At 28.7% G+C, this 21,523-nt stretch overlaps 3 protein-coding genes and 2 long non-coding RNA genes across 7 annotated transcripts; 3 read left to right on the top strand and 2 right to left on the bottom strand.

The window, feature by feature from the left end:
* Positions 1-18: 18 nt before the first annotated feature.
* On the top strand, positions 19-2,317 carry LOC111427907 (Calcium channel fwe). 3 transcript variants are annotated; one of them, XM_023063267.2, is made up of 6 exons: positions 19-87; positions 155-275; positions 334-541; positions 594-701; positions 850-979; positions 1,207-1,296. In XM_023063267.2, the coding sequence occupies exons 1-5, from the start codon at positions 85-87 to the stop codon at positions 962-964; spliced, it is 555 nt and encodes a 184-aa protein (XP_022919035.2). In that variant the 5' UTR covers positions 19-84; the 3' UTR covers positions 965-979; positions 1,207-1,296. The 3 variants fall into 3 exon arrangements, with proteins under 3 accessions (XP_022919035.2, XP_022919036.2, XP_022919034.2); XM_023063268.2 differs by having other exon boundaries at positions 850-1,002; positions 1,207-1,294; XM_023063266.2 differs by lacking the exon at positions 850-979 and having other exon boundaries at positions 1,207-2,317.
* Positions 2,318-3,585: 1,268 nt separating this feature from the next.
* LOC111427919 (uncharacterized) lies at positions 3,586-8,016 on the top strand. Its single transcript, XR_011640750.1, has 4 exons — positions 3,586-4,032; positions 6,425-7,233; positions 7,328-7,388; positions 7,615-8,016. It is a non-coding gene; the product is annotated as an uncharacterized lncRNA (long non-coding RNA).
* On the bottom strand, positions 6,327-9,240 carry LOC111427920 (uncharacterized). The gene is made up of 3 exons (XR_002708013.2): positions 8,009-9,240; positions 7,737-7,956; positions 6,327-7,670 (listed from the first exon to the last, which is right to left on the bottom strand). It is a non-coding gene; the product is annotated as an uncharacterized lncRNA (long non-coding RNA).
* Positions 9,241-9,338: 98 nt separating this feature from the next.
* Positions 9,339-16,000, top strand: LOC111428009 (protein commissureless 2 homolog). The gene is made up of 2 exons (XM_023063393.2): positions 9,339-9,697; positions 15,193-16,000. Exons 1-2 carry the CDS (start codon positions 9,439-9,441, stop codon positions 15,495-15,497), a joined length of 564 nt encoding a protein of 187 aa, XP_022919161.1. The 5' UTR covers positions 9,339-9,438; the 3' UTR covers positions 15,498-16,000.
* Positions 16,001-19,488: 3,488 nt separating this feature from the next.
* LOC111427876 (RAS oncogene family member Rab14) lies at positions 19,489-21,509 on the bottom strand. Its single transcript, XM_023063230.2, has 4 exons — positions 21,237-21,509; positions 20,991-21,122; positions 20,564-20,927; positions 19,489-20,511 (listed from the first exon to the last, which is right to left on the bottom strand). Exons 2-4 carry the CDS (start codon positions 21,094-21,096, stop codon positions 20,334-20,336), a joined length of 648 nt encoding a protein of 215 aa, XP_022918998.1. The 5' UTR covers positions 21,097-21,122; positions 21,237-21,509; the 3' UTR covers positions 19,489-20,333.
* Positions 21,510-21,523: the final 14 nt, after the last annotated feature.

Here is a 21,523-nt window from a genome sequence, read left to right as displayed (position 1 = left end):
ATAGTTGGTAGCCGTTAATCAGTACAGTTATTGACAGCTGTCAGATCAAATTGTCATAACGTCATTCGCCGTACGGTTAGGAACATGGTAAACAATTAAAACAATAAATTTGTTGGTAAATAACGTTTTTTTGACACTTTATCTTTGATTTTAGTCGTTTTCCGACAAAGTAGCATCGCTTATGGCGAGGCCGGGTCAAGACCCGAACGCCAAAGACGACGTTCCTTGGTATTTAAGGTATGCTGGAAGAGGTGTTGGGACTGTGGGTGGCATAAGTAAGTTAAAAATCATTTAATTGCGCCCGAATTTATAATTAACACATTTATTTCCTAGTTGCCATAATATTAGGATTAGTGGAAACCTTATCTCTAATTACAATGAACATATCTTGTCTAATTGGTGGAATTTTACAAGTTTTGGCTGGATTTACTCTTATTTGTTTCGAGGCTCCTTGTTGCTGTATGTTTTTAGATTATGTTCAAAATGTAAGCGAATGGATTGATAATAGACCGTATTGGAACAAAGCGATTATATATGTTTGGTAATTTTTGTTGTATTTGGAAATTTGATTTAAAATTAATGTTGTGTTTTAGTATTTCGATTCCGCCCGTTATTTTTTGTACTGGACTTAGTAGCATTTTTGGAGGAGGTCTTATCTTCCTTACGGGAGTTATTTATGGGATGATGGCTTTAGGAAAAAAGTGAGTATCTTATCTTGTAAAAACAATGTGTATTATTGATGCTATCTATATCTAATTATCTAGCTTAAAAACAATTTGTTAATTAAAATTAATTATTGCTTAATTAATAATAATCGCATCATAACTTTCCCTACCATGTCTAACGCAGAGGGTCTAGGCAGGATATGGCAGCTATGGCTTCCCCACAATCTCCTTCTACTGTAACAACCGGGGATCCTCGGTCTACACTCATGGAGGACCCCGATGTTTGGCGCCCCACATAAAAATTTTAACCAGAAGTATTCAAACAAAGTTTTTAATTGTAATTAGAGCTTTCTTTGCATGCTTTAATCTTTATTTTTCGTCCATTTAGATACCCTTCTACATTCTTAACCTCATCTAGTTATGTTTTATTTCCTTTCAGGCCGAATAAAAAAGCACATAGAAGCTGAATTAAATTAGTTTGTTTCTTTTAAAATTTTCGATTTATTTTGAGTGAATTAAATCGTTCTTATTTCTTTTCAAGGGCAACTGTAGAAGAAATGAGGGCAAACGCGCAAGCTGGAGATCAAAGGGGAGTTCCAAATGCGAATCCACCAACAAGTAACACAACAAGTACAAACATGCGCTCTAATCTAGTGAATAATGCTCAGCCGATGAGCTTCACAGGGCCCCCAATGTTTGATAGCAACGTCTGACCCTCTTCGTAGAATAATAATAATAATATATGAAAATTAAAAAAAACATCCAAATAAACACAATAATCCTTGAGTATTACGACTTCCACCTCTCGTATGTGCAAAAATCCCTACGTATATATATATTTTCCTCCTCATTACTGATCGTGTATCTAAATTAGATAATAAGTGAGACTCTAAAGACAAAAAAATATTTAAATAAGTTGTAAATTAATTGTAAGTGAAAATATGTATACAAATTAAGAAGTTTTCCTTTTTTATAATAATTTAGTTAGCTAGTTTTAATGGATGGAGACTTTTTTAAAACTATTTCTTTCGGTTTGGAAATCACATTCCACTTCTATGTTAAAAAATAATTGATTTAGAGTGAAAGATTTAGAACATATCAAAGTATTTTTTTTTTAAATTAAAATTAATTTATCTCATTTTAATCATTAAAATCGTAAACTTCCTTTTTAACAAATCTTTTCCAAGGAATTTAAAATTTCCATTTTTTTATAACGTTTTATCCAGTAATTTATTGTATAAAAAAATTGTAAAATATAATTTTTGCGGTGTTGATTCAATACTAGTCATACAGTAAGTCTTCGGTGATTCTTTGTCTTCTACAATTAAAACTCTAACTGTCACGATCTATGTATTGTAGAAAAACGAAAAAGCAATGTTAACGTATACAGAAATTATTATTGAATTCTGTTAATTAATATTATTATTAGTGGTTTCACCCGCTTTTACTGTAGAATGGTTATTATAACAATCATCGACGAGAGATTAATTAGCTATGTATTTCAAAAAGACTGTAGGATACGTCTTTTGGTGTTGTTAAGGCTCAGATTAAAAGAAAACTGTTGAGATTCACTATATGTAATTAATTAATTAAATAATTGTGTATGTTGTATCCTGTATATGCCTATAAATAATAAAAGAAAGATAATTATACGTATTAAATTAAATCATTATTAATCCTTTACAAAAAGGTGGATGAATAAAAAAGTAAACACAAAGATCGATATTTTTCTTGTTCAGTCGTGACTTTTAAATGTAAAAATAAGATTCGAAACGAAATAAACGCCACAAACACAAAGTGTTTCGTGTTTACGATTTAACGAACGTTGAACTTTTTTGGAAGATGTTCTCATTTTATTTTTACATTCGAAATTTAACTCCTTTCGTTTGTTGTTTTATTTTTTACTTTGAAAACTTTTTTCTTATTAAACTAAAATCCTAAATATCATTTTCTCCTATTTAGTAAATAAACATTTCATTAAACTTGTTACTTCAAAGTTATCTAGAAGTAATTATTTTTTTATACAAAGATCTATAGTGATTCTTGTCTACAAGCTGCACCCATTGTTCTGGGTGGGAGTGGTTCAAATTATTCTGTAAAAATATATCTCGAGGCATGCGTGAGGTTCGGAACTATCAAATAATTCTAGGCCTATCATAATAATTTAGCACATCAAAGCTAAATCTGCAGATAATTCTAAAAACACATGAACTTTCGGTGCGTTGGATTGAATTGATATATGTTGTATATATGTTGATGTCATAGACAAATTGTCTATCTCAGCAAACGCAAATTTCATGAACGACTTATATACTCATCAACTGCATTCTGCCAGCTTTTTCTCGTTTTTCCTTCCGCTGCACGTGGTCGGCCCATTGCAGCTTTTGATGTGTAATGAAAGTGTCTTTTATAAGTTTGAAAATTAGAAGATAATCGTTAAAGACCTACAATTGCAGTCATTAAAGCAAGCGTGAATTTCACAGAACTCGCTAACAAATTACAAGAATTGAGAATCAGCCACTTCGTCAGCATGGGAAGCTCAACGACCTCATAATAACAATTCTGCTTGTCTTAATTACAGTGGAAAGAAAAAAATTTGTTTGTTAAATAAGAATTTAACGAAATGAGTAATCAAGATTGTTCTAAAAATTCTGTTTATTTTATTTACCTAAAAGAGTCTATATTTATTTCAAGGTATTGCGAAACATTTTAAATCTAGGAATTCATCAATGACGCACACTACAATAAACTAATCGTTTTTGTTTAACACAATTAAATTCGGTGTTTTTTGAAATAAGTATTTTATTGATGTATTTTTTGAATTTAATTATTGATGTGTTCTTGTACTGCATTCAGACAAAGACAAAAACTATGCCAACCTATAAATAAAACGGGCCATTGGGCGTACAATTACACGCGAGTAAAACTGATATCGACGACGACGATGGTCTTCGTCGAGACGTCGACCACCTCCTCGTTTCCACAGGGTCTCAACTACACATACACAACTCTGTTTCGTTTAAAACGTAAGCGACGTTCGCGATTTCTCCAGTCGATATTGCGATAAAGACGCAGTTAACACCGTGTAGTGTGCGTAAAAGATTAAATCGTTTAAAAAACACGTGGTGATTTTGAATTAAATTCGAAACAAATTTTTTTGCGACCTAAAAGTCGGTGTTTTAATTATATTTTTTTTATCGGAGCAGCTGTTTTCGGTCGATGGTGTCCGTTCTTGACGGTTTTCAAAGACATATACTGGCCATTCTAATCTACGTGGTCATAATTATTTTTCTCGCATTCGTTTTGGATTTGTTAAGAAAATTTTGTTGCCGACAGAGTAATGAGTTTGGAAATGATCCAGAAAACGGTGAGTTGGGAAAATTTATTTTTTTTTGAGATTGTTGGGTTCAAAAGAACAAATAAATAAAATTCTTTGTGGATACGATAATTAATAATTAAATTTATTTATTCAGGTGCGAACGGTGATCTCACGATTAAAATAAGAAACAAAGAAAAATATTAAAACCGACGACGACGTCGTCAAGGCTAAAGGCGTTAAAACGCCTCCGAGAATATAAACCGTATGCAAAGTTTTCCTCTCCGATTGATATTAATTCCGTTTTAAATTCGTTCGTTTTAACGAATCATGAGGTCATCAGGATGATTCTCCCGGTCCATTTGTCTATAATTGGTTTTAATTTAATTAGAAAAAAGCGACAACGCCCGCAGAGAAATCCCTGGTGATTTTTTTTTACAAGGACAAAATTAATGAATTCTACAAAATTAAACAACAAAAAACTAGTTACATTTAAATAAAAGAAAAAATAACAGAAACGTTAGTGCAAATTGAGATAAAAGTTGGGTTTTCTGAAGGTCGACGACTTTTTGTTTCAAATTAATTAAGAATAATCAAATTTTCCATTTGCAATGAAAGTGAAAACTAAGTTAAAAGCCGACCTTGAGAATAAAATTTTCATATGGGTCAAGAAATTTAACTGAATACAATTAGGATTTCTTATGTAATAACTACCTACAATAGGCACATGAATGAAAACTCGAAACGATAAAATTGGTTATTAAATTTCAACAATAGCTTCACTAATAAGCGGGACGGATTTTCAAGGAAAAAACAATGCCTTAATCTTTATTGAAATAATGTGTTGCACAAAAACTAACAATAGTAATCATAAAAATTATTACATTTCAAAATCTAGTAATTTTTAAACAATTATTGATTTCACTTTTTATGGTGGTTCTTGTATAAACAGCTTGAAAAGGGGATTCGATTATGTTATTGTAGGAAATGCGTCATACAGGAAATGAGTATATTAAAAAAGAAATATTTAAACAATTAGTTGATTTCATAAAGAATCATAAAGTGAAACAATCAGTGATAATAGCACAATGATTATTAATCATTCACACAGATTAATTTTTTCGTTGAGGAACTGAGTAAGAAGTAAAGTGGAAATGTCCGATTCGAAATCTCTTTCAAATTCCGCCAAAAGGTTGCGAAGGTTCGAAATAACACAAAAATGACCTGTTTTAAATGGTAATAACTTGTAAATAAAGTACTCGATTATCGAGATCTATACGTTATTTGACTCGCCATAGTTTCTCCTATCGAAATCACAAAATGCTCGACAAATCTCAAACAACAAACTCTTAATCTCTATTTTTCAACGTACTTTCCATATTCTTATCTTCGTTGTACTTAGAGATAGTGGAATATTAAATACATCACTAGAAAGCTTGATCTTTCCTTCATCTAAAACTATTTACATCAAATCTTAACCTAGATAACTCTATACATGTAATGTATGCATTATCTCTGCATTGAATCGAGATCGCCGAAAACCACCAGATTTGATTTCGCTAAACTTACGAGGTTATCTGCAAAGTAGAGAACATCAGAAAAAGTCTTCAAAGTTTTCTGCAAATCCAATAAATTCCCTTCATTTTTTAAATTCTCAAAATCATATTTTTTTGCTAAACATATTACAGTTTTCTTTCTTTATCTGTCAATGTCAAAATTTTAGGATTTTTTCTATTCCGTAGGGTTATTATAAAATTTATTTTATTTTCTGATTTTTAGTAATATTTTCGGTACCTACATGTTTGACTTTAAAAAATTTATATTATATTTTATTTCAATTATTTGTGTATAAAAATAACCAATACTTGAATAACATAAATTCAAACGTCACTTTGACAGATGTTAATTTCAAAACATGATATAACAAAATTCCCTGTTGATTTTGGGACTGATCTTCAAACAATTTTTATATATTTTAATTATTAATATATTACTTTACGTGTTAATTTAGATACTCTTAAAGAAGTACTTGTCTTAAAAGAGATTTATAGCGAAAACAAGAATTTTGAATTAGTAAAATTTCTTACTTTTTGCATCAGAAAATTATTATTCCACTTACTTAATCGATCTTTACCTTCACTTGATATGATTATTACAATATCTAATCATATAAATTGTATATATTAGAAGCAAATTAACATAAACTTGTTTTTTTTTTTTTTTTGAAAGATTTTCTTCAAGATATGAAAACTAAAGTTATTTTTAAATTTAACCTTAAACACATTGTTTTTCACAACACTTATGAATGTTTTTCAAATACAAGTCAAAAACAATCCATTAAAAAATACATTTTAAATTACTTATTTATTTTTAAACCCAACAATCTTTTAAAAACTTAATCATGCATAAAATTGAGATGATATTATTTATTTTTATTTTTCAGTTTTTTATAACCACGATGTGAACACACAACTAAGCAGATCGCCGTACATTTTACCACAACCCGGTGTCTTAGAAGTGCCTTATTATCCACCATCACCATGTGATAACAGGCCAAGTTATTTGGGGGTTCCCCCCACGTATACGGACGCCTCCGGGTTACCCACATACGACGAAGCAATGAAAATGACCAACTCAACCAAATCATTAGGGACCAACCAACACATAGTGGCATAACAAAAAATAAAATTGACAAAGTTAAGAATAAAAAATGTAAAAAGGTGATTTATGGATTTATAGCGCTGTGTAGAATTGCTTCTGTGAAGCCTACAATGAAAGATTCGGCGCGATTAAGTGTACTTTTGGTGGTTTTTTTATTTCGAATGCCATAGACGCCAATTTATTGATATAATGTAATTATTATATTTTTATAAGGATTATTAAGATAATTAATAAATAAAGGATTTTTGTTACGTTTTTTCTTTCTCCATTTTAAGGTTAAGTTATAAATATTTATTAACAATGCAATTTGGGTCACATACACTTCATTCCAATTTTTTTATAAAATTTACTCTTACACGAATGAATGGGATTTTAATTTCGCAATGAAATCTTTGATGTTGAGTAAATATCCGCATTGAGATTATAATTTTGATAAAACGAACAATGAAATATAAACTGTTTTATTTACATTAAAATCTCTCAACTAATATGTATCTAAACTTTGCTTACTGCAGTGCATTTATGAATATTGTTAGGGGAGAATTAACGTTGTTATGGGTCGTAAATTTCAATCCATTATGCAATATAACGGTAAGACATGAATCATGTAATACTTGTAAACTTTATGAAACCTTGATCTATTAAAATTTGGACTGATCTAAAAATAAATCATTTTATTTTATAGGTTAAAGAGGTAACGGAAAATATAGCGTTTTGGGAACAAATTAATTCAATATAGGAATTATGTAAGTCTCATTGCAGGGAATTTTTGCAATTCAAGTTTCATGTAATCAAATACTTTTAATGTGATTAGGTATCAGAGTTTGTAAATTATTACACATAACCCAGTTTTTTTGATTACCAAATTATTGAGTTTTAACTAATTTTAGATTAGTTTCATAATTTCCAAACTTGACAAGGCATAATTTGGATCTCAACACTTCTGTAGCTAATGCTTATTTAAATTTGTAGGTTAATCCAAGGATGAGAAAATAAATAATCCAACCTAAAAAAGTCCTAATGAACCACTTGCATGGAACATTAATCAATAAAAGAAGAATAATTATTAAAAAATTGTATATGAAACATCTTACTTTGTTGCATTGAAGACCAACATTATTAAAGAATTCTCAGGTTCATGGTTAGTTTTATGAGGATGATGTAGCAAACTCAAAAATAATTTAAAAGGAAGAGTGTTTTATTACATTCCATGATGATTGTAAGAACGGATTTTTAGGAAACTTAGCTTAATACAAAGCTTAAGGGATCCAACAACCAATTCCAATGACAATTTATATTCAATTTATGTTAATTCTGCAAAAAATAATATAAATATGAAATTGTAATTAGGCAATAAATAACTTACAAACTTTATTACTAAACTGTTACTTCTAAAACAAATAAATAAAGATAAATGCATCAAGATAAACATAACCAAACTTAAAATCTGTTTGACATATGTCAGAATTTTGACATGGAGTACAATCAGATATGCTACCTATTACCAATAACGTAATTACAAATTTTTATGTATGAATATGGTTTTAAAAGCGTTACAGGAGTTTAATGATATTTTTTAACTTTAAAGTTATCAATTTACAGTAATTTATGTTATTAGCAATTTAAAATTTCAAAAGCTTCTCTTCTCTTCATCTGAGTTTTTCCATCATATTTTCCATCATTGTTTACAATTACAATATCTTCTGGTTAAGCTGATAGCTGAATTATTGTTAAATTGTAGCTCTTTGGAGTCTGTATCGTTGCTTTAAGAGGCTGGGGAATGTATATTGACTCAATGAATGCATTGTTACAGAATGAAATGAAGAGTAGGTCACACACCTAACATTGATGACCAGAAAGCAGTCTTAGAACACTCGGTTTTATTATTTGATGGAGATTTGACGTCGAAATATTTGCGCAATCTGCACTGACATTTGTTAGGCAGCGTGTTATTTCGCAGAATCAGGATTCCATAAATGTATCGTTTGCTTTATTTCTTAGTTATTCCTTTTATTGCTATTGAAGAGTTGCCTTTTCGTTATCCAGAAGATGCTAATCATGAGGTGTTGCAATAATACTGGGTGATGAAGTTTTTCCTGTGCTATTTTTACATTTCATGTAATTAATTAAATTACTGAAGCACGATGATGTCACATGGAGATTAGAATATATAAATTTTTAGAAAATGGATTATGTCAAAATGAAAATACCCAGAGAATCTATAAGATAAATGTTTAAAACCAATAAAATTAAAGAAAAAAATGATTCACAGCTTTTACCACGAACTCAATTCCGATAATAAAGAAAAAAAATCACAATATCTTTCTCTTATTCAACATTTCACAATTCTTTACAGTTCATTTAACTCTTAATTTTTTTATAAAATCTCAACAATGACTTAAAAAAGCCTTTTTAATTATGACAATTCTTATCTTAACTCTAACATAATCCAACTGCAATAATAAATAATGACGAATAATGAAAATATCCGTTCGACTTTACAACACTAATTAATAATTTTTTTGTCTATGTTTAATGAGTTGATGACCAATGTGTAAACGTTTACACGTAGTAAGTACCTCACTTGCGATATCACACGTACCAAAGCGAAAAATCACATTTGTAGTAACCTTCTAAAGTAGTGGGAGAGCAACAGTTGGTCGAGAACACGCATATAATCTTCAAGTTGAACTGCTTTGCTCATTTTTACCGGTGCGGTTGCGGCACGAGAATCAACTTAACTTCATCTATATAAAATAAAATTTTATTTTATCGTTTATAAATCGAATTTTGAGGATGGCGGAAGAATTTGGCGTGTCTTTTAAAATTCCTAACGATAAAGATACCGTCGATAAATTACTTCATCGGAAAAATTACACATTTTTCTTCGATTTTTATGATGAGTTACCATCAGCTCACGAAACAGATCCAGAATACGAACAATTTTTAGCAGATGTGTGGGTGGGAATTGTGTTAACCCTTATGGTTTTGTGTTGTGTTTGCTGTATGTGCAGCTGTTTACTTTATCATAAATTTCAACAATGGAAAAGAAGTGGTAAGATTTATTTTAAATATTTTTTAAACGATTTATAAAAAAAATGTTAAGAATTTTGGTGAATTGCTTAAAGTTAATGGTTTTGTTTTTGTATTACTCATCATATTAAAATCTATTTTTTGTGGCACAAAAATAATTTTGAAAATCAACCTTCATTTCCTTTTTTTTTGATAATTACTAAAGTCTCCTGTACCACAGTTTGGTTTTGTGTCCATACTTTTTGTTTATCGTCTGACCATCGAGGTAAACCAGATCGACAATAACCTATGGACAAAAAAAATTAAATTCAACACAATATATTAAAACAGCTGTAGTCTTCGAGATGTAGTCTTCAAGGCCAAAAGAATTTTTATCTTTTAACAATATCACCGAGATTTTTTCTTGCCAAATAAAAAACTTTGTGAAATGATTTCTTTTTTGTAACAAGGTTCGAGGCTTTTACCTTCGGAATAGTTTAACAAAGACACATTGTTTTATCATTTTGTAAAGGAAATGTTGATAAGAAAATAAAGTTACGATTTCTTATGAATTTTTCATTGCCAAGTATGCGTAACCTTTTGGTTATAAGGATATAACAGGAATGATTTGCGTGGTAACAATAAAAAAAATAAAAACTGTTATGGAAATTAATAGTTTTAATTTTCTTACAATAATAATTTTAATATCTTTTTCTATAAGTCAAGGTTGACAACAATTTGCATAAATAGATGCAATTTAAATTGATTTAATAAAAAAATATGTTATCTATTTTAATATTAATATCCGAGTTATTTGAATTGAAATGATGGTGATTTTATTTTTGTAAAATTTTCCTCTGTCAAGGCAAGAGAAAGTTGGCACCGATTTATTATGAAACATATTTCATATACAATACATTTAGATACTCTCAAGAGATACTTTCAAATGACACTCTATTTAAAAAGATATTTTTAAAACAATCTTTCTTAATTCACTTTTAAAGATGTTTTTAAAATGTTCTTGTAAACAACGGGAATGGCCCACACTCAATTTTCTCATCTTTAATATGGCACTGATCGAATTATATTAGCAAAAACGTTGCAAGGAAAATAAATGTTGAGAAAATACTGTAATTTCAAAATACCGCGGATACTTAACATCTATTAAGTTTAACTTACAAAAAACATCCGGTGATTTTAATCCTTGAATTAACTCATCAATTTTATATTTTAAAATTTTGTACTGATGTATGACTTAATCTACTGATTTTCAAAACTTCAATAAAGGATACAATAGAAGTATTATGCAACACAGCTTATTTTTATATTTTCGTATTTTTCTCGATATCTATGCATCTGAGAGCAAAAGTGTAAGAGAGCAATATTGTTAAGAATAAAATTTGCTACAACTTTTGTTTTAAAAATTATCTTATAACATGCTCTAATTCCCGAGTGTTACCCCTAATGACTTGAATATGTAACAAATTCGTCAAATTTTAATATTTTCGAATTTTTCTCGATATCTATGCATTTGACAGCAAAAGTGAAAGAGGGCAATATTCTTAAGAATAAAATTTGCTAAAACTTTTATTCTAAAAGTTTCCTTATAACATGCTCCAATTCCCGAGTGCTACCCTTAATATCTTGAAAAGGCAACAAATTCCTCAAATTTTCATATATTCGTATTTTTCTCAATATCTATGCATCTCACAATAAAAGTGAAAGAGAGCAATATTGTTAAGAATAAAATTTGCTAAAACTTTTATTCTAAAAGTTTTCTTATAACATGCTCCAATTCCCGAGTGCTACCCTTAATATCTTGAAAAGGCAACAAATTCCTCAAATTTTCATATTTTCGTATTTTTCTCAATATCTATGCATCTCACAATAAAAGTGAAAGAGAGCAATATTGTTAAGAATAAAATTTGCTAAAACTTTTATTCTAAAAGTTTTCTTATAACATGCTCCAATTCCCGAGTGCTACCCTTAATAATTTGAAAAAGCAACAAATTCCTCAAATTTTTGTATTTTCGTATTTTTCTCAATATCTATGCATCTCACAATAAAAGTGAAAGAGAGCAATACTGTTAAGAATAAAATTTCCTAAAACTTTTATTCTAAAAGTTTTCTTATAACATGCTCCAATTCCCGAGTGCTACCCTTAATAATTTGAAAAAGCAACAAATTCCTCAAATTTTCATATTTTCGTATTTTTTTCAATATCTATGCATCTCACAATAAAAGTGAAAGGGAGCAATACTGTTAAGAATAAAATTTGCTAAAAGTTTTATTCTAAAAGTTTTCTTATAACATGCTCCAATTCCCGAGTGCTACCCTTAATATCTTGAAAAGGCAACAAATTCCTCAAATTTTCATATTTTCGTATTTTTCTCAATATCTATGCATCTCACAATAAAAGTGAAAGAGAGCAATACTGTTAAGAATAAAATTTCCTAAAACTTTTATTCTAAAAGTTTTCTTATAACATGCTCCAATTCCCGAGTGCTACCCTTAATAATTTGAAAAAGCAACAAATTCCTCAAATTTTCATATTTTCGTATTTTTTTCAATATCTATGCATCTCACAATAAAAGTGAAAGGGAGCAATACTGTTAAGAATAAAATTTGCTAAAAGTTTTATTCTAAAAGTTTTCTTATAACATGCTCCAATTCCCGAGTGCTACCCTTAATATCTTGAAAAGGCAACAAATTCCTCAAATTTTCATATTTTCGTATTTTTCTCAATATCTATGCATCTCACAATAAAAGTGAAAGAGAGCAATACTGTTGTTAAGAATAAAATTTGCTAAAACTTTTATTCTAAAAGTTTTCTTATAACATGCTCCAATTCCCGAGTGCTACCCTTAATATCTTGAAAAGGCAACAAATTCCTCAAATTTTCATATATTCGAATTTTTGCGATATCTATGCATCTGACAGTAAAAGTGAAAGAGAGGAATATTGTTAACAATTGAATTTGCTACAACTTTTATTCTAAAAATTCCTCAAATTTTCATATTTTCGTATTTTTCTCAATATCTATGCATCTCACAATAAAAGTGAAAGAGAGCAATACTGTTAAGAATAAAATTTGCTAAAACTTTTATTCTAAAAGTTTTCTTATAACATGCTCCAATTCCCGAGTGCTACCCTTAATATCTTGAAAAGGCAACAAATTCCTCAAATTTTCATATTTTCGTATTTTTCTCAATATCTATGCATCTCACAATAAAAGTGAAAGAGAGCAATACTGTTAAGAATAAAATTTGCTAAAACTTTTATTCTAAAAGTTTTCTTATAACATGCTCCAATTCCCGAGTGCTACCCTTAATAATTTGAAAAAGCAACAAATTCCTCAAATTTTTGTATTTTCGTATTTTTCTCAATATCTATGCATCTCACAATAAAAGTGAAAGAGAGCAATACTGTTAAGAATAAAATTTGCTAAAACTTTTATTCTAAAAGTTTTCTTATAACATGCTCCAATTCCCGAGTGCTATCCTTAATATCTTGAAAAGGCAACAAATTCCTCAAATTTTCATATATTCGAATTTTTGCGATATCTATGCATCTGACAGTAAAAGTGAAAGAGAGGAATATTGTTAACAATTGAATTTGCTACAACTTTTATTCTAAAAGTTTTTTTGTAATATACGTCTTTTGCATACACATACTGTTAAAAATAGTGGAAGTGCCCTCAAATCTTATAGATTCATCTAAATCTCGAGATCGACATTATAATGACATAAGTTTTAGTAAATTTCCTTAAAAACATCTTTTCCATAAAAAATTAAAACATCATCGTTTACAAATCTCATTGTTACATTTTCAATGTTTAAATTTCGCATTAAATCAGTACTCGAGACAGCCTAGTACGTTTTATGACGCGACATCGGTGACGAAAACGATGTAAAATCGAACCGTCAATAAAAAGAATCCGAACTTGCAGCGTGTGGCTAAATAATTTTACAAATACTCGCCACATGCGGTTAATTTTAGTGTTTTGCTCGTTATAGTCTACGTAAATAAACGTGTGATCTTAAATGGTGGTTACAAAATATACAACGAGCTTGTCTGGTCAATTTAAACTATTATCAAAACTGAAGCGTAACATTCTAATTGATCGATTTGATATTACGTTTCAATTTTATTGTTATAGTGGTGTTAATTTCTTTTAAACAATGATAAATAAATTATCGAATTCTTTATAGCAAAGGTTTTTTTACATTTATCAGATTATTGTTAATAAAAGATTAAATTAAGATTTGAGTATTATTCTAATTTTAAATAAATTGTTTATCTTGTTCGAGACCAAGTCGCAGTTGTTTCAAAATCATTAAAAAATGTTTTTATGGGATGAGTCAATAAACAAACTACCAATAATATTTTTCTTTCCAATATTTTTCCATTTTAATTATATTTTCTTACTATCCTAGTTGTTTAGCACCCAACTTTATGCAACTATTTGAACGAAAAATATTGTATTAGTTAAATTATGAAAGAAAGTAGACAGCGGAAAATAACTAAATAAAAACATTACCATTAACACTTAATTATTAACGTAAATAAACAAGATTTTAACACAAGCTGCAATTTAAATCCACTTATGGAAACTGTGTAAAATGAAATCCAAATTAAATTGTTTCTTCATTTCTTGATTTGCTTATTTAATTTTTAACAAAAATAGATTTTTGATTAATAATTTAATTTTATAATTAATCGAGATATTCGAAACTGAGTTGCACTATTAAATTGGAAGTCACTAAAACTAACACAAGACTTATATTATCTCAAAGACACATTTTTGATTATTCTCAAGGAATGATTTTGGTTATGATAATCTCCCCTTTGAAACGATAACAAAACCATACTAATTAGTAAAAAGCTTAGCGATGCATGTCTCCTAAACATTACTTTTCAATTTAGCACTCTTCCGCTTCGCTCCCTTCCAAGTTCAATATACAGTTATCGCTTACTTTTTCTTTCCGGTCAGACTCAATTTCCTAAGTAGTCCAATTTATGTGTAATCGCAATCTCTTTATACGGGAAAAAGCAAAGTTTCTACCCACGCAATGATGACTCATTTAAAGTCTGGCGCGGAGTGACATCATTCACTTTCTTTGTGTAATCTATCAATCTGCAAAAAAAGGCACGCAAAAAGAAAAGGAACATAATTTAATAAATCGTCGAGATAGCGAATCCGGTTTCGTGGAAGTTTTTAATTTTTTAATATGTCAAGGTTTTGAATATCTCAAAAAAAACTGTTTGGTGTTGTTTCAACAAATCAACAGGTTTATTTTTAAAATTTCCAAAAAAAAAATTCATTAAGAAATCTTTACATCATGGATTTGATTTAAAACTGTAAAGGAAATGAATAAGTTTTAATAAATCGTGACCATTTTTTTAATGTTAAAAAGATCTTAAAACATTTCTTAACCTTGGATTAAATTACAAAATCGCCAACGAACCAAATAAATTTCTAAAAAGACTTTTTTGTTATATTTTATTTTTATTAAACATTTCTTTTATTTGTTTTAGTTGAAGAACGTAGAAGAGAAGACTTAGAGGCAACGGTATCAGAATGCGAATCCTTGCCTAGTTACACGATAGTTTCCGGCTTGCCCACGTACGAAGAGGCCTTGGAACAATTGAAAAAGGTCGGAGAACTCTCAAAAGAATCGGCGTTGACCACGGCAGCGGCGGCGGTGCCCCCGGAACCACCAAGAACCCACGCCACCGGAACCACCGTTCAACCAACGACGGTTCAAAGACTCTCCGTCATTGAACTTTTTCAACTTCACAGAGAAAGATCATCATCAACAACGGCAAACATTAAAATGTAAAAAATTAATGTTTGGATGTTAGTTTAAGTTTATAATTGTATATGATTTTATTTAATGGGCTGTGTTAATTTTTAAGAATCATTAATGATTAATTAAATTTCTTTACTTAAAAATTGTACTTAATATTGGATACAAAGACTGATACATAATAAGTTTTCTTTTGAATAAAATAAAACTCATTTAACTTGTTTTGTAAATCGGAAAATGTACGTCATCGAACAATGTACATATTTAGCTATGTACGTCCGCAACATTCCGAGCGATCTATTGGTAATTCCAGGTATATACATCAATTTATAAGACAATAATGACGTTGGTTGTTGAATTGTTTCCCTTTCTTAGAAACATTTTTTTTTAATCACCTAACGTCATTTATCATACGACCGATTATTTAACTTACAAATTAAGATTGCGTAATGTGATAATTAATAAGGAACTTAGACGATTTAGTAATTTATAATAAACCGTAACTAAAATAAATAAATAAAATTATTTCCTTTCAACTTCCTTCTCATTAATTAATCATTAATTATCTTCAAGGTTCCTCCAGTTTTATAAATTAATTGAGCGATAAACCAATGAAACAATTATAACATTATAAAATAAAATAATTTTTAAACTAAAACTTACACTAGCACTAGAAACGCTCGGATAAACCCGAATGTTTCTAGTTTTAGGTGTTAGTTGTGGTGATAATTAAAAGTCTTGATACTTATAAAAATAACCTTGATCTTGAAGGTAAACCTTCAAAGAAATACAATGTAGGAAGTGATCCGATTCAAATTAGATTCGTTTTAATTCTTTTTTGTAACAAAGATAAAATGTGGGAGAATTTTGAAACCTTGATTAAATAATTATTCTCTTTTGAGTAATCCCACTGGTATTGTTCCATCTAAAACTGGTTAAATTTAATTGTTGGATGTAGGCCAACGAAACTACCGGCGATGCGTTAACGTTAGTTGCCATTGCTTAATGACTTCGAGTTTTAACGGTTTCGTCAAGGTTTTTAAAAGTGGATCACCAAAGGTTTTTTTGTTATTTCGAGGAAGGTTAATCTTTGAGAAATTACATAAAAAAAAACGGTAAGAGTAATAAAGTTTTTTGGCCTTTCGTTTTTATGCTACACCCGAATGTTTCATACTCTATTTTTTAATTCGGAGAAGTGTTTTCAAATTGAAACGTCAAAAAGTTGCTATCAGACAGTTTTAAGCAAAAATTACACAAGGAAAATTCGAGATTTTGCCGGCTGCCTAGAAAGTGATGGAACGGATAGTGATTTGTAAAAAAGCCGGATATTCGGCATCCCCTTCGGCCGGAAATACGGAATATCTATCCGGCCATTATGGTTATCATTTCTGGTGCATTTCTGAAGTGATACCCTATACTGCCACATTATTGCAATATTTGAATAAATATGAAATTAATAAGAAAGCTGATAAGAAAATATGTCAAGTTATTTAGATCCGAGATACAAAATGAACTCTTTTGATGCTGATTTAACTAACGAAGCAACTTTAAAAAGAGGATACTATAATTAATAATTGGTGATATTTCCACAAGGATCCTTCAAGAAATTAATTTTATAGCGAATTTTGAAAGTTATCGATGAAAATTGGACATTCGAAAATTTTATCAAAACTTCAAATACTGTTTTCTCAAAAACTAAAAGATATTTTTCAAAACGGATTGGTTCATTGGAAAGAGCACACTTTTATTAACATTTTGGGAAATTTTCATATTCTTATTCCAAGAAATGGATTTTATACGAATTTTTAAAACTTAATCGGCGAAAATTACAAAATTCAAAAAATTGTCGATTATTTCAAAAATTTATTTCTCAAGAACTAAAAGTGATTTTTCAAAACGCCTCTTTGCATTAAAAAGAGAATACTATAATTAATAATTGGTGATATTTCCACAAGGATCCTTCAAGAAATTAATTTTATAGCGAATTTTGAAAGTTATCGATAAAAATTGGACATTCGAAAATTTTATCAAAACTTCAAATACTGTTTTCTCAAAAACTAAAAGATATTTTTCAAAACGGATTGGTTCATTGGAAAGAGCACACTTTTATTAACATTTAGGAAATTTTCATACTCTTATTCCAAGAAATGGATTTTATACGAATTTTTAAAACTTAATCGGCGAAAATTGCAAAATTCAAAAAATTATCGATTATTTCAAAAATTTATTTCTCAAGAACTAAAAGTGATTTTTCAAAACGCCTCTTTGCATTAAAAAGAGGATACTATAATTAATAATTGGTGATATTTCCACAAGGATCCATCAAGAAATTAATTTTATAGCGAATTTTGAAAGTTATCGATGAAAATTGGACATTCGAAAATTTTATCAAAACTTCAAATACTGTTTTCTCAAAAACTAAAAGATATTTTTCAAAACGGATTGGTTCATTGGAAAGAGCACACTTTTATTAACATTTTGGGAAATTTTCATACTCTTATTCCAAGAAATGGATTTTATACGAATTTTTAAAACATAATCGGCGAAAATTGCAAAATTCAAAAAATTGTCGATTATTTCAAAAACTTATTTCTCAAGAACTAAAAGTGATTTTTCAAAACGCCTCTTTGCATTAAAAAGAGAATACTATAATTAATAATTGGTGATATTTCCACAAGGATCCTTCAAGAAATTAATTTTATAGCGAATTTTGAAAGTTATCGATAAAAATTGGACATTCGAAAATTTTATCAAAACTTCAAATATTGTTTTCTCAAAAACTAAAAGTTGTTTTTCAAAACGGGTTGATTCATTGGAAAGGGGACACTTTTATTAACATTTTGGGAAATTTTCATACTCATATTCCAAAAAATGGATTTTATACGAATTTTTAAAACTTAATCGGCGAAAATTGCAAAATTCAAAAAAATTGTCGATTATTTCAAAAAATTTTTTCACAAGAACTAAAAGTGATTTTTCAAAACGCCTCTTTGCATTAAAAAGAGGATACTATAATTAATAATTGGTGATATTTCCACAAGGATCCTTCAAGAAATTAATTTTATAGCGAATTTTGAAAGTTATCGATGAAAATTGGACATTCGAAAATTTTATCAAAACTTCAAATACTGTTTTCTCAAAAACTAAAAGATATTTTTCAAAACGGATTGGTTCATTGGAAAGAGCACACTTTTATTAACATTTTGGGAAATTTTCATACTCATATTCCAAGAAATCGATTTTATACTAATTATTAAAATTTAATTGGCGAAAATTGCAAAATTCGATAAAATTGTCGATGATTTCAAAAATTTCTTTCACAAGAACCAAAAGTGATTTTTCAAAACGGCTTTTTGCATTAAAAAGAGGATACTTTAATTAATAATTGGTGATATTTCCACAAGGATCCTTCAAGAAATTAATTTTATAGCGAATTTTGAAAGTTATCGATAAAAATTGCAACATCGAAAATTTGATCAAAACTTCGAATATTGTTTTCTCAAAAACTAAAAGTTATTTTTCAAAACGGGTTGATTCATTGGAAAGAGGACACTATCATTAACACTTTGGGAAATTTTCATGCACATATTCCAAGAAATGGATTTTATACGAATTTTTAAAACTGAATCGGCGAAAAATGCAAAACGAAAAAATTATTGACCATTTCAAAAATTTATTTCTCAAGAACTAAAAGTGATTCTTCAAAACGGCTTTTTGCATTAAAAAGAGGATACTTTAATTAATAATCAAAAGTGATAACAGCGACAGTTCTGTTAGTAATGAATTACAAGCGAAGAGAAGAAAACTAGACGAAACTACAACAAGAGATTTTGAACATTTTGTTTAGCTGTACCTCTCTTAAGACAACTGGTAGGTGATAGGTAGCGCTAGTTAGCATAAAATATCACTATGTTGCATAAACTAATTGAACTAAAACTAACACTAGACCTAGAATTAGAAACATTCGGGTTTAGTTGTGTATCTTAAAACTTTTTTATTAGCAATTAAAAAAGAAAGAAAAAAACAATTATAACTTATACTTTATTAATATTCTTATTATTAATTTATATATGATCTTTATAATACATCATCACATACAAATTTAATTCACATTAAAACTTGCTTTCTAAATAACTGATTTAATTCCAAAATCATTAAGTTTTTTTTTCTTGTACACATTTTAACAAATAAGAAGCATATTTTTGTTGTTTTTTGCAACTATTATATCATAGTCCATTATTTTAATTTTTTAATATCATCTCTTCATTTACAAAGTTTTCCATACAATTTTAATGTATAATCTACGGAATAATAGCACTGCATCTCATAATAGCAAACATACTAAATTTAATTTAATTAATATTAATTATGTATAATTTAACATTTTATTTTGTGTTAATATTTCCCTCAAAATATTTTTTGTTAATTTTCTTTTTCAATCTGTTGTTATTAATTTTAATAGGTCAGGTTATTTTTGTAATTAAATGCTAAGGAAAAAAGTAATGCTTCAACAAAAAAAAAAAAATGCAATTTTAATATAAAAAAACCAACCCTCCTAAAACTTAAAACTATTTATTTCTCTCTTAAATTTTTATCCTTTTTTATTCTAAAAATTATTTTTAACTTAGTGAATACTTAGTTACAATTTTCATTTAAATTTTAATAGGGTGTACATTATATTTGAATAGATTTCTTTCTAAGTGTGTAAAAAATAATCGATTTTATTTTTATTTAGTAAAAATAGTCACTGAGTCAAACCAGACCCTTAAACTTAAGTGAATTTGCAAAAGAATTAACTTAAATAGGTGCAAAATTGGTTTAAATCAAATATTTTTAGGATTTTATTAATTTTTTTTCTTAATTCAGCGACTAGCAAGCGCAATTATCCTTATTTGGTTGTTGGTCGCTTGATAAATTATTCCTGCGTAACTGAGATGGTTTATGTTGTACCCCGGATTCTGCAGCATTCAAATCTAAACGACCATCTTGAATACTTTGATATATTTTCTTTGCTGTTTCCAAAAATGCCTCCTCTACATTATGACCTCTACAAAAAATGGTTAATTTAATTATTTTACAAAAAAATTTGTTTTAATTACGTTTTAGCACTAGCTTCAACAAACATCAACCCATTTTCATCAGCAAATTGTTTTGCTTCTTCATAAGTAACATCCCTTTGACCTTCCAAATCACATTTATTCCCAATTAAAAAGATAACAGTGCTTGGATTAGTTAAATTTCTCGTGTCTGTTAACCAACTGCTTAAATGGTTATAAGTGGATCTTCTGGTGATATCATACACCATGAGAGCCCCAGCAGCACCTCTATAATACGATCTGGTTACAGCTCGGAACCTTTCTTGTCCTGCGGTATCCCAAATTTGAAGTTTAATTTTTTGACCGGACACTTCAATAATTCTTGTACCAAATTCCACTCCTATTGTATGTGGACAATCAGCCATAACTAAAAGAGATAAAAATCATTAATTAGATCCTTTATCAATTTGGTTAAAAAAAAATAACTTACATTTCTTTTCTGTAAATTGATGAAGTAAACACGATTTCCCAACACCCATATCACCGATTATAATATATTTAAAGATGTAAGAGTAATTATAAGGTCCTGTTGACATTTTGATAGATTCAAGGGGCCCGAACTCTAACAAAAAAGTAAGGTTAAAAAAGATGATAAATAACAGTGATTCATATCCGGGGTATTTCCTATTTAATATCGAAACTTTTCGCTTCATTTATCAATTTGTGATTTACTTACGAGTTAGTTTTAATTAGATTGTGTAAAATTAAATTAAAACGCCTTAAAATCGGGTTGGTTTTTAAACACTCCTTTTGTAGCTGTCAAATTTACAGCGAAACAGCAGCCATTTTTATTTATTGTTTTAAATTCTTGTCGGTAAAAACACCAATATTAATTTATTGCTTATTGTGTAATTAACCTTAAATATGTTAAGTCGTATTCTTTGTAGATTTGTTGACGTTAACGTTTTCGTATAAATTTTTCTAAAAAAAAATGTAGGTGTTTATTATCGATTAGGTTAACAG

This window comes from Onthophagus taurus, chromosome 6 (assembly GCF_036711975.1).
Source record: "Onthophagus taurus isolate NC chromosome 6, IU_Otau_3.0, whole genome shotgun sequence".
Classification (NCBI taxonomy): Eukaryota; Metazoa; Arthropoda; class Insecta; order Coleoptera; family Scarabaeidae; genus Onthophagus; species Onthophagus taurus.
The sequence above is the reverse complement of the archived record's forward strand: the minus strand, read 5'-3'. Positions and strand labels throughout refer to the sequence as shown.

Coding starts and splice junctions, on each gene's coding strand:
- LOC111427907 (XM_023063266.2), top strand. Junction 276..333: donor TGGGACTGTGGGTGGCATAA/GTAAGTTAAAAA, acceptor TTTATTTCCTAG/TTGCCATAATATTAGGATTA. Junction 542..593: donor AAAGCGATTATATATGTTTG/GTAATTTTTGTT, acceptor GTTGTGTTTTAG/TATTTCGATTCCGCCCGTTA.
- LOC111428009 (XM_023063393.2), top strand. CDS start 9,439: ATGGCGGAAGAATTTGGCGTGTCTTTTAAAATTCCTAACGATAAAGAT. Junction 9,698..15,192: donor TCAACAATGGAAAAGAAGTG/GTAAGATTTATT, acceptor TATTTGTTTTAG/TTGAAGAACGTAGAAGAGAA.
- LOC111427876 (XM_023063230.2), bottom strand. CDS start 21,096: ATGTCAACAGGACCTTATAATTACTCTTACATCTTTAAATATATTATA. Junction 20,928..20,990: donor TCAATTTACAGAAAAGAAAT/GTAAGTTATTTT, acceptor TATCTCTTTTAG/TTATGGCTGATTGTCCACAT. Junction 20,512..20,563: donor GTTGAAGCTAGTGCTAAAAC/GTAATTAAAACA, acceptor CATTTTTTGTAG/AGGTCATAATGTAGAGGAGG.